This window comes from Phacochoerus africanus, chromosome 11, assembly GCF_016906955.1.
Source record: "Phacochoerus africanus isolate WHEZ1 chromosome 11, ROS_Pafr_v1, whole genome shotgun sequence".
NCBI lineage: Eukaryota > Metazoa > Chordata > Mammalia > Artiodactyla > Suidae > Phacochoerus > Phacochoerus africanus.
In genome coordinates this window covers 68,819,619-68,833,004 of record NC_062554.1, presented here as the reverse complement: position 1 = coordinate 68,833,004, position 13,386 = coordinate 68,819,619, and the positions used below count along the sequence as shown (strand labels likewise).

The following is a 13,386-nucleotide window of genomic DNA, read 5'->3' as shown; positions in this document are numbered from 1 at the left end:
CTCCTTTTGATTTTCTCTAAAACCCGTGCTAATGGGGAATGTACAGCCATACAAGTTTTTCTTTCCTTTTAAGAGTATAAAATAATACACCTCACTAGAGGGTCATTCAGAAATATAGATGTAAGAAATGCAAATTTTGTGGGTGATGAATGTTTAAAATCATTTGCAAAATTATCAGAATGGTGATTTTATTCATCATCATTCACTGCATTTTATAAATATTTAGTAAAATTGAATAAAACATAACAAATATTTAAATTTTTTTCTCAGTAAGTATCATGTAAAATGTTTGATATTTCCAAACTTTTACCTCTCCAATTATACATCTATTGTCTGAACACAGATTTCCGAGTAGAAGAATTTTAAAACTTGTAATCTTTGAAAGATGGACAAATATGTTCAAATATTATTCTGAATATAACTTATTTTTTATTTTGCCTTACCCAAAACTAATGATAGTGTATGTGTGTTTTTTTATACAAAAATTAAACATTCTTAATTTTAGATATTGGTGATTCTTACCATCACATAATCCTCTTGACACAGAAGGGACTGAAATGAAGAGAGTCCAATATTCCACAGAAACACAGCCGTACATTCTGAATAAGACTGTTTTGCATTGCAGACTAGTTTTCAATCTGGATTAGTTAGACAATTTCTTGTCATCTCTTTTTCCCATGAAAATATAGTATATTGATTGAAAGAGATTATACTGATTGAAAGCTTAGTCAACAGTTAACCATAGGAATTATTTTTAATATAATTAATTCATTTCACTGACCTTTTATTATTACCTGATAAATAAAACCAAATGTGCATTAATTCATTCATTTGTTCACTCACTCAACGAACACCTGGAACAAAGGGCATTATGTTCCGGTTAATTTACTTTGTAGTATCAATGATCTGCTTAAATGTTTTCCATTTTTGTTGTGTGAGAACTCATCCAAAACAGAATTTTAACACTCTTCCCTCTACCTAGCCATACAATTCCTTTAAATTTGTTCCATAGTTTTGCAATTTAAAAGAAATTCTTAAAATGCTTCTATTTCAATATTGGCCATTTAGTTCATATTTCTCTACCAGTCATGTTTTGAATTGGCACCCCCATTTTAAATCTTGTAATAATCAGTCCAATTTAAATATATCATTCTGAAGGTAATGACAATTTGTTTTATTTATCCAAAGAAGGGGCTTTAACATGTATTAGTTCAAGTGAGTTGGCACATTTAAGGCCTCTTTCACTCCATTTATTGGTTGCATCTGACTGGAGCAAGAATGATGGCAAAGATCTTGACCTTGAAACACTGGTTGAATTAAAGGATTCAAGTGGATGATAGAAGCTGTGGCTGGGTTTAAGTGAGGGCCAAACAATGTGGGAATATATGCTGCAGGGGGCAGGGGCTGAAGCGTTATGTGAGGTGGGTGGAAGGGGGCAGTAGTGACTAAATGCAGGGGGTGACCCGCTAAGAAAGTGTGGTGCGCTGGGATGATGGTTGGAGTCAGAGGTGAAAAGGCGAATGGATTAAAATGTGGCTGCGGAAGAGGATGGAGATGAGCTATAGGGAGGTGACTGCTATGGGCATTTATGGAAGCAGAAACAAAATGCTGCAGGAACGTGTGGTGGATCGTGGTGATGGAAGCCTGCGGGTGAACCGGAACTGTCTGTACAGCTGAGGCCGGAGAGAAGGCCGTTGGCCCTGTGGCAGGCACAACTCGAAGATGCTTTGATAGGAGCTGTTTCTGCATATGCTGCTGGGCTTGTAGCTGTAGGAGCTTATATTTATCTATTTCATCAGGAGAAAACGTTATGGGCTGTTGAATTAAAGGGGGAGAGAAAGATTTATGACACATTTCTAAGTCATCTGCTACTTTGTCATGCTTCTGCATTGTTCTGTCATAGTAAGAGTTTATAGTCCCCTCTACATGATTCATATGCATGCTTACATCCTCTAAGTCTAGATTTATTCGGTCCTCTTTGGTCTCTGTTGAATCAATAACATCAGTATATCTATTAGATGGAAAAGCACCAGGGAAGTCATTTGGTACCGGGTCACAGCTTTGAATAAAAGGTTGGAACTCACTAATTAAAGATTTTGACTGTTCTTTTGTGGTTGGGTTCTTTTTCATGTTTGGTGAGTGGGACTCCGCTGCTCCATGAATTATACCTTTAGAAAGGTGATTATCACAATTGGTGTCTCCTAAAACAGAAAAATCATTTGTCTGTGAACTTTTGACTGTGTCTTTCTCAGTAGTTCTTTGCATTGAACTGCCTTTATCCTTTCTTCTTCTACTTGTGTTCTGTATGTTTTTAGACATAGGCAATGCAGGGCTGGTACAACCTGGTGGTATGAATTGAATTGTACATTGGATTGGTGAATGAGCCTCTGATTCATTTTTACAACTGTCTGAAGTGACTTCAAAATGAGTTGATTGTTCTTGACGTTTCTTGGCTTGTACTCTTTCTAAAAGGCTTTTGGCTGTCAAGGGGGTGCTCTTTCCTTCCACAATGTTCAACTCTGTGGTTTCTGAAGGGCTGTCGGAACAGTTTCTTAGAAGGCAGCTTATATTCCCAGGGTTAGACTGTGTGGGTTTTACTTTTCCCAGATCACAAAGATGAGGGCTGTCCAAAGACTGTTGGCTTCGTTCACTTTTATTTGAGTAATACATTTTCTTTCTTGAGTAAAAGCCCAATCTGCTGTGCTGAAGTCCCTGGCAGTTAGGAGGGTTTTCACTGCTTCTAGCACAAGAAGTCTGGGAGCTAGCATCGCAATGGGGGATTCTTCTGGATTTTGGCCCTGAAAACTGTTGATTTTTACCCACTTTATATTTTTCTCTGCAGTGACTATATCCATGTTTTGAGTATTTTTCATTTTTAACTGACTCCCACAATTTGCAGCTCCTGCCTCTCTGTGTTTCAGATGGTGGACAGTCACTCTTTGCTAGCTCATCAGACAAGCAGAGACAGCTGTGCTTTCGACGTTTCCGTCTGTGCCTTTCAGTTGAGTTGTGATGTCTTTTGCAGAAGTAGAGCAAATTACCTCTCCCACGACCACTGGACCTATTATTTGAGCAAGTACTTCTCAAGCTGGGTGTACTGCCAGGGGATGTGTCTGAAGGGCTTGAATGTCTATTCAGAGACGACTTTGGAGAACCTCTCTTATAACTTGTGTTTCCACATCCAGAAGCCCTGCTGGTCATGCTGATGTGGTTGCTATTCAATATTACCCTGAAGTTCTTCCCACAGTCACTGTGGCCCCTTACTGTGTAAGGACTAGAATTCCAGGTGACTTGATTCCCATCTTCAAAATCCACAGGAGGGTCACAGGAAATCAGTTTATGCTTTTTAGTCCTAGAGACATAAGGAGAAAAAGATACACCCTCATTTGCATCCTTTAGAATTATCCTTTGGCAGCTTGGCCAATGGGCCCTGGAAGTTTCCTTAAGTTCATTCTCACTATTATTGTTGTTTCCTACAAAATTATTTAGCGAGATATCAAGGTAAGCAGGCACTTCAGGATTTTTCTTTTCCAAATCGCTTGCATTCAAATTACATTCAGTCACATTTGACTCAGAATCATTGTGGCCCAAATTATATTTTCTCTGGAAATTTTCCCAATCTGGATGAACTACCATCATCTTTGGTTTCAGAGATTGATTATCCTCTTGGATCAACTGTTGTTGGTCTTTGATTAAACCTGAGACTTGGTTCTCTATTGTAGTCTTCATTTCTGAGGGTTCTTTCAGCAAATCCAGATCTGTTTTTAAGTCCTCTGGATCATGGCCATGCTTCGCATTTCGAGAAAGCTTAAAATCAAAATACAATGGATTGCAGCCGTAAGAGATACAGGGCTCCGTTTTTGTAAAGAGAAGCAGCTCTGTAGGCCACTGGAGAGTGGTGTGGCCATCCTTGCTTTGTACGTGGAGAAAAGGCAGTGGTTTGGCCTTCCTGTCATGGGGACAAGCTTCTCTTATAAGCCTTTGTACATTTTTGCTAGCTCTCTCTGTTTTATCTAATGATTTTTCTCTCTTTTCCTTTCTGGAGTTGGGATTCAGATGTACTGTGCTGCTTTGTTCACTTGGCTCTAGTGATTGAAACTCATCCAGACACTCAAATATCCTGGCATCACTGTGCCTATAAATGTTTGGTGGGCAGGAGGAAACATTTGTTTGGCATGAGTGATTAATGCAGTTTTCTGAAGTGTTCTTCAATGTCTTTCTAGTTTCTTTTGCTCTGCTGGAAGGGGTAAATTTTGCATCTGAAAGACAAATCTTAGATTTACTGAATGAAGCACGAATGCCAAGTGAACCTTCCAGTGTTTCATCAACAGAGTCATTTTTGTCTTGCAAGATTTGAGAGCTTATGGAGAAGGTAGTGTGTAAAACACTTTCCAGATGGCTTGGTGAGATGTTTATATCTTTTTCCTTAGCGAGGTGTGCGTCTTCATTTGCAAACCTGCAGCACATGCGTTTCTCTGCAGTGTGCTTTGTTTTATAGGTGGGTGACTTGTTACAATCATGGGTTTCTTCTGTGTTCTCACTGAAAACTGCTGCTGAAGATTCTAATTTTAGATGCACTTTTTTGGAAAAAGAAAACGATACTCCTGTCCTGTGATTTGCATTGCTATGATCTGAAGATGTGTGTGGTACCCGATTTCCAAACAAACAACGTCTATCTGTCTGTAACTGGTGTCGATTTGGTGCTGTGGACCATTGTTTATCGGAAATGCTTCTGGAGAGATTCTTTCCTTTAAGGAGAAGAGCGCTCTTCATGCAAGATACCTTTCTGCCGTTCTTAACTGGGAAAATTCCTTGCTGGAGTTGCTTTTCTATGGCTACCCTGGGGGCTTTGTATGCTGGTCCATTTCCTGAAACACTGCAAAGACAATAAATATTTAAATAATTAAGACATCAGATTTGAACTTTTATCCATACATCAACATTTTGTGGTGTTTCTATGATGGGTTCTGCTACTGTTTATAAACTGTGCCTATTGTAATATAATAATCACCGTGCTTATATAACTCAGTATATCTATGCTTTACAGAGGCTGTTCCTAAACTGCATCACTTAAGTGGATTCTTTCGAAATTAGCAAAAGGCAATAGCAGGTGAATATCTCATGCTAGTGCCGCAAAAGAGAACAAAGTATTGCATTTATATCATAAAATGTCCCGCAGAACCTATTAATTCTTTGGAATATAGATCTAATATTATTTTGCAAAGAATTTTCTAATCAGTGCCTTCACCTAAATAGGAAATTAAATGGATTTAAAAGTCACTTCAAAAGTGTAAATGTATATTTTTCATTTTTTGTTTAAAGTTTTACTCTTTTATAATTTTTATTTCCTCAGTCTTAAATTTCCTTCATGTCTGTTTCCTTTTGAAACAGTGTAATTAGTTCTTTATGATTCATTACTAATTTGACTGGTAATAAATATACATTTACAAGCCACCTCAACATCTTCAATTATTTTGAAATCTTTTTTTAGCTTTTTACCTAAAAATATACTCCTTCTTCTTTTTGTATATACTTTAACAGCTTTTTAAAGATTATTCAACCTACCAAGCTTAATTAGTAATTCAATCATAAAACTGGAAACAGCCGATACAGATGAGATGAAACTATTTTTATTTATTTATTTTCTTTTTTTTTTTTTAGGGCCACAGCAGCAGCATATGGAAGTTCCCAGGCTAGCGGTCGAATTGAGCTGCAGCTGCAGCTGCTGGGCTACATCACAGCCACAGCAACGCCAGATCTGCAACCTACACCACAGCTTCCAATTCTGTGCCAATTCCAGTGCCAATTCTTAACCCACTGAGCTAGGACAGGGATCGAACCTGCATCCCCATGGATGCTAATCAGATTCTTAATCTGCTGAGCCACAGTGGGAACTCCTGAGATAAAACTATATAGATTAAAGTCGTCTCTGGTGACCTACACATGAAACCTCCACTACAAAACAAATTAAAAGATTTGGGGAGAAGGCAATACAAATCACATTATTTATCAGATTGTTTGCTTTGAGCTGCCTTTGCTTTCCTTTTTGTTTTCCCACATTCTTGGATGTATGTATGCATGTTTTTCCTTTTTTCTATTCTAGATTAACTAATACTAGAACAACTGATATGTTTTCCACACGTGGCTTAAATTCGAATGGGGAGGAGAGCTTTTTGAGCCCTTGATCTTATTGCCTCACTTATAACTATTTGGCCAACTGTCACAACTCTAGCCTCACATTTTTTTGTCCACCAAATTTTATGCACTTTGCCTCATTGTCTTTATGTGTTTAATATAAGAGGCATAATTAATTAGTCTCCTTTTATTCATATTGAAATAAATCTGCTTGGGCATTTGAATGGTTTTATAAATTTTCTTTTTAATTTATAGATAATGTATTTTGTTATATTTATTATGTTCAATAAATGTGTGGGTATATACATAACATTTTAGCAGACCATAGTTACAGACTGACTTCTTTTGGTTAATTTTTGGCAGCATTTCTGGGCATTCTGAAAGTTAAATTCAGCTTTCTTCAGCTCAGTTATATTTTCTTCTCTAATTTCTCTGATTATTGCTTCTTCCCTGTCCTGGTTTCTCATCCTGGAATTTATATGTTAAATTTATTAGCTCTCCTGAATTGATGGTTTTTGGTTTTATTGCTTATCTTAGTATTCCTGTATCTTTAGACTTTTGTTCTAAAAATTTCTTGTTTTTAATTTTGATTTTATTAACTCAATGTTTTGCAGTGTCCAATCTGTTGTTTACTATATCCATATGGATTTTAATTTACAAACAATAATTCTATTCATCAGTCTTTAATAATTTCAAATTGCCCTCTTTCCATGAACTAATTCCCTTGAATCTTGTGGAAAACTAAATTTAGAAAATTTTTTTGCTCCTTATATTACAGTATTTTGCTCCTTAGAGTAAGTATTTCATAATGAAAACTTTCCTCTTTTTATCACATTAATATCCTTTTGAATCATATTTTACAGTGTGTACAGAGGGTGTTTAGCCATATTTAACTAAGGAATGAAGAGAAATACCCTAAGATAGTGTTCAGATGACTGGATATTTATTTCAAAGGTAAAGAAAAATAGGAAGCATAGAGGTTTGGTATAGCTATTGGCCTTTGTAAAACGTGCCTGTTGCCTAGGGATAGAAGATCAGGATTCAGAAACATCTGCAGCACTGAATTTTTCTTCAGTTTTAGAGAGGTTCCTTTCCATATTTGTAGCCACACTTTGGAGTAAGTAGGAATAATACATCTGTATAAAGTGATCTCCTTCAGGTACTACAATCAATCTGATATTATCTGAAGTAAACAATAAAAATTATTTCAAAAGTCTAGTGTATTATCATCATTCTACCCTTCCTGATTCCATTATGATGCAGATATTTCACTGTGTTTATATTTTCTTTATTTTTTTCTTAATAATACTTTTGCTTATTATTCTGGCACTATTTTATGCATTTTCTTACTTGGATTTATGTTAGTTTAAAGACTCTTTTCTATATTGCTTTTTATTTTACCATTTATCTGTGGAAGCATCTTCTTGTTACATTCTTTCAAATATTTTTAAACCTTTTTACTCAATGTTTTTGTATTACATTTAGCACTTCTTGTCTTAATTTTTGTTCTTTATAATTCAATCTACATTTATGATTATTTTTTTCACTAGCTTAACATTTTATCCTCATTATTATTTTTATAGCCATTATTTTTATGCTTTAAACCTTTATCTCATTATTTTATGAACTTTAATTTCCCCTGTCTTAAATCTAATACTAAAAAAAAATATTTTTAAAGTATGGTTGATTTATAATGTTGTGTTATAATTTTTTGTTATTGTTTTTAAATATCCCAGTTTTCTTTTGTGCTATTTTAAATTCTAAGTCTATGCCTTATAACATAAAGGCTTAAATTTTATAGCCATAACTTCATTTATGATGTCACTCTCTTTTAGATCATACTCTAGTTTCTTTCTATATTTTACATAACTATTTTTATTTATAATTTAAAAATGACATTAGTTAGCCCTTTAGTTCTTGTTAATGGCTTGTTTATTCCAATAGTTCTCCAAAAATTCAAGTTCTTGGTAACTCGTACAATTTAATTCTCTCCTGTGTAAGAAGTATACTTTCCAGAGGGGAAATAAATCATATCAAAACAACATAATTTCTTTAAATGGTCTAATTTCCTAATGTCTCACATTATCCAGGTCTTCCATAGGAAATTCATATTTTCAGAATCAATGGTCCCAAAATTTTTCAAATTTGAAAAAATGTCCATACCAAGATTCACTGTACTTAGACTTACACATGGTAGAAACTTACAGAGGGATTCTCTCCTCTCCCCCAATAAAAGAACTGGTTTTGCTGAACTACCCAACAGCTGGCCAGAGGTGATGCCCCTTATCAGATCCATTCACAGTTTTCTGCTATCATTTTTTTCTTTCATCAGTCTGATTCAATTATTCTACCAGTAAATTCACCTCTTTTCTCTACAGGGTCATGGAAGAATCTTCTTGTTGTCTGTATTATCTTACTCAGTATCTCTCTTTAGGAGAAAGAAGAACAAAGAAGGGTTATCCAGGGGAGAACTAACACAACACAGATGATTTTTTGTTGTTGTTTGTCAATTCAACTGCCAAAGTGAAAATATTTAATAATGCTGTTAAGTGATTTCCCTTAGGACATGAGTCCACTTTCTCAGAGAAAATAATTGTCCTGAGGGCAGCTGTTGGGTAAAAGAAAAAGAATGAAATAATTTTCCTAGTTCCAAGTTCTGTATCTGGAAAGCTGATTACCTATCATTTCCGTAACAACAAGATCAGATTGGGACATAGAGAGCCTAACTACTCTCTAGAGGATATGTATGACTAAGTTTGTGTTTATTAAGTTAATGAGATTTCCAGAGGGCAACTCAATCCCAATAGAGTATATCATTTAACTTGTTTATTTAAATTTGGAAGACATTTCAGGGGTATCTCTACAAAGTTAGAACCTTTAAGTAAAAGTCATCCCCATCACTGCCTCCTCTCATCATCAAGACTCCTCTCATCCTTTGTCTATTTCTTCCAAAGATAATAAGTGCCGAGGAAGGAGAAATGTAAAAGCACGGCAACTTTCATAGCAACGAAAGGACCAAAATTATGTTTATTAAGGCTACTCAGATTTTCTGTTGTGCAGCCATAGTGTGTCGCTCTCTAGTGAGGCTTGCCCTGTTTTTTAATCTGACTTTTTGTACCTCATATCTAATTACATAGGAATTAACATCTCCCCTCAATTTTCTCCTGCATGTCACCCTAGTAACCATTAGACTTTTCCTTCTAAGTCCTGTTTTGAAAAGTACTGTATCCATTAGACTTTTCCTTCTAAGTCCTATTTTGACAATGTGTTTGAATAACATACCTTAAGAGCCTCATTGTGTTGGCAAGTACAAAGCCCAGTACCAGATCGTACTCTGTTTCTATGATTGTATACGTGCTAAAAGCAGGTATTTTTGTATTAACCTCACTTCTGGATATATGGTCTGCCCACATTTACTTTTTCCTCATACCAAATTTTTCACTTATTTTATATGAAATTTTTTTGTATTTTTATAAGCAAATTAATTGATTATAAGATAGTGGTACAACTACATGAATATTTGCAAGCTGAATAATGTCTTTACCCATAATCGATCCCCCAAAATAAATATTTCCTTAAAAGTAAATATGAGGACAAATATTTTATGCTACTATAATTGAGTCATTTACTCCCAAGCTTATTGTATATTGTTTTTCATTTAAATAATAGGGGTTTATATTCTGACACAGAACTATAAATGTCACAATTGAAGAGGTTGTTGTCAGCTATATTAATTAGCTACAGTAGTGTTCTACACTATGATTCATAGGAACACAAATCACAATCTGCAAATTTAATTGAGTTCCAGGTACAACCTCTTCACTTCAAAGCACTGAACAGTTCCAAGCTTATATAAAACTGCTATTTTTCAGATGCAAGAATGTATTAGTATAATGCTTGTTATAATTGTCAATTTAAATGGCTCTACGTGGTAAATTTAACTGCATTAATTACATCTTGTTTGTCATCCAGACAATGATGGTGCCATCTATTCAGGGAATGTACAGAAGATTTATTTCCTTCCTAAAAAGCTGCATTGTTATTTATGGGTTTTAAAATTATTATTACAAAAAGTAAAATAATTATAATGCTCAATAGATGCATATAAGTCACCTGGATAGAATAAAGGCAAATACATTAGAATCACTTTTGGATCATTTTATTAAAGAGTCCATTAACAATATTGGGGAAGAAAAACACAATATGTCAAAGTAATTCATTTATATACCTTTTACTATAAGGAACTTTTGCCTTCAGATATATCTATCGATTAATTAAAATCTGTTTACAATGTTACAATGAACCAAATTAATTTATCACTGAAATTTCTGCAGAAGTTGAAAAGAGTTTTGAACCACTTGAGACACCTCTAATTCTTACCATTCAGACTGTTGCCTTAACTCAGCCAGCTGATGAAGTCGCTTAAGTGCTTTTACTTGTTTCTTTTCATCTTTCCATGACTTGGAAGCTACATTTCTAGCAAATTCCCGTTGCTTTAATTCTTTCAGTCTCTGTGGACAAAGAAAAAAAAAAAAAAAACCTCTGAATAAGTGATATATATATATAGCTCCCATCCACAAGATTTTTTATTAAACTTTGTCCTGGGGTCAGAGGTGACTTTCTGGAAAGGGAGAGCAAAAGCACCTTCTCCATCAATCCTATTCTCTGCTTCAAGATACATTTAGTTGTTGACTGGGCTATTTATCAAAACATGTCACAGAAATGTGCTGCAAAGCTGGGCCCTAATCCTTACCAGGAAAACCTTGGTTATAATGACCATTATCTATGTGTCTATGAAAACATAACTAGGGAAAATATGCAATATATGAATGGGTATAAAGGAAGAGGAAACTATGGAATGCACTTTCCTCTACCCATTGCCCCCAACCCTCTCACCTGTAAAATAGTATTCCTGTAAAACACTTATTCCTGAAAATTGTTGAAATTAAATACACTGGGCAAAATGAATTTATTTCAGTAAAGAATAAGTGTTATTGTGAAAGATTTAGTTCAAAGCCTTAAATGTAATTATTGCTATTTATTTTTAATTTCTTAATTTTTTTCTTTGTGTGGCCGCATCTGTGGCATATGGTTCCCAGGCTAGGGGTCGAATCAGTGCTGCAGTTGCAAGTCTGCACCACAGCCACAGTAACACCAGTTCCAGGCTGCATCTGCAAACTACGCTGCAGCTCGCAGCAAAGCCAGATAGATCCTTAAGCCACCGAGTGAGGTCAGGGATTGATCCCGCATCCTCATGGACACCATGTTGGGTTCTTAACCTGCTGAGCCACAACAGGAAATCCCTAACTATAATTCTTAACTCTTTTTTTTTTTTTTCCCATGTGGAGATATTTATCCAGTGCAGATTTCTATACTCTAACCAGGAGTACAAAAATAGGCCAGGGATTTAAACTCAGGATAGAGTGTTGGTCTTGCTTGCTTTAAATTTAGCTACCACTTTTTAAATTAATCTTTTCTCTAGAACAATTGGCTTTCATGAAGATTGGATACTAATCATTACCCGTTTGGATTTCTAGTTCGAAGTCTACCACTAAGAACACCTAGTGATACTGAACAAATTAAGAAAATGCCACAGGAGTTCCCGTCGTGGCGCGGTGGTTGACGAATCCGACCAGGAACCATGAGGCTGCAGGTTTGATCCCTGCCCTTGCTCAGTGGATTAACAATGTGGCGTTGCCCATGAGCTGCGGTGTAGGTCGCATATGCGGCTCGGATCCCGCGTTGCTGTGGCTCTGGCATAGGCTGGCAGCTACAGCTCCGATTAGACCCCTAGCCTGGGAACCTCCATATACCGAGGGTGCGGCCCAAGAAATGGCAAAAAGACAAACAACAACAACAACAACAAAAAAAAAAAAAAAAAAAGAAAAAGAAAAGAAAAGAAAAAGAAAGAAAATGCCACAATCAAATACACATCTTGAAGTTTGGGGCTTAATCCTAAATTAAGAGTATACTTGAAAAGAGCCTCTTTTAACCAATATAAAGTGACTTTAAGCTGCCTGAAATCTGTGTTCATTTAACTTACCTTTATTTCTCAAGTCAAGTGTAAAAAAATTTTTCCCAGAAATGGCAAAAAGTACATAGCTATGAAGGGAGGTAACAACGTTGTAGTGGACTATTTCCCACCCAGAGATCAAGGGCAGAGACCTCTAACGATCATTAGTTTCCTTCTCGAAGGGAAACACACCTAGGGGAGACGGTAGCCAGATGACTACTTCTAGACTAAGTATTTAAAGAAGGAGGCAGAATATTCTTTCAAAGAGAATATTCTGAGCACAAAGAACAAGAGTTTCACAGAACCAGAAACAGCCACAGGGAGAACAGTGGAGTCAATCTGAATTAGGTTTTTGGCAAATGCTTCAGAGCTTTTTAAGAAAACAAGATTTCAAAAAAATAAAATTATGGCCCATGTGTTACCAGAAAAAAAAAAATGGAGCAACAATTCTCTAGAGCTAATAATAGCAGAGGATCTAGGCCTCAAAGGACAGCCTTGGTCAGAAGACAGAGAAGCTTATAAAATCCCAGTTTCTACTTACCCTCCTACTCACACATCCTCAGCCCCATGTGCATAATAATCTAGCTCTTGGGGTGAAGACTTATTTTATCAGCAAAGACCTTTTGGAAATTGTCCAACACAATTTAAAAACCTATGTAGAATGCAGTTCAATTAGGTCAGAAAGAGACTGTGGCTACTTTGATAACGAGGAGAGGGATTTTTTTTTTTAATTCTCAGTTACTACTGAACATAAAATACTCTATATTAAGTTTATTTAATATTTAATATTGCTCGTAAATAAACCCTGAAAGGCCTGGAAAGTAAATGGATTCACTTAACTCAAAACATCTGATATTTGACTCTCATTATTGGAATTTTGTTTGCAACTCCCAAGTATACCTGTTGCTTTCACTAGCCTCTCAGATTCCAATGTTGTATTTCCATCTCTGAGTTACAGAAAAGATTGAGAATTCTGTTCCATTTACCCAACAACAAATACTCTTAGTTGTTGGGTGAATGAAACAGATACTCATAGTAACATTCTCTTTATGAGTAAAATACTCAGAGTAACATTAACTCTTACTATGTAATAGGGGTATAGAAATGTATGAATCAATTATTTTTCCTTCAAGGGAGACAGACAAGTGAAGAGATACTTTTATAGGATAGTGTTGAGTTTCTTAACAGGGGTGGACACAAGATGCTTTGGAAATACACAGGAAAAGTTAAGATAGAGT

The 13,386-nt window shown here is 35.6% G+C and overlaps 1 protein-coding gene across 1 annotated transcript in view; it reads right to left on the bottom strand.

Annotated features, from left to right (window-relative positions):
- Nucleotides 1-1,206: 1,206 nt before the first annotated feature.
- Nucleotides 1,207-13,386, bottom strand: part of ZNF804B (zinc finger protein 804B) — a 506,757-nt gene continuing 494,577 nt past the window's right edge. Inside the window, exons 3-4 of the mRNA XM_047753001.1 lie at nt 10,516-10,646; nt 1,207-4,876 (exon numbers count right to left, since the gene is read on the bottom strand). Of these exons, the coding sequence (XP_047608957.1) occupies nt 1,207-4,876; nt 10,516-10,646 (3,801 nt within the window). The remainder of the gene's footprint in view (nt 4,877-10,515; nt 10,647-13,386) is intronic.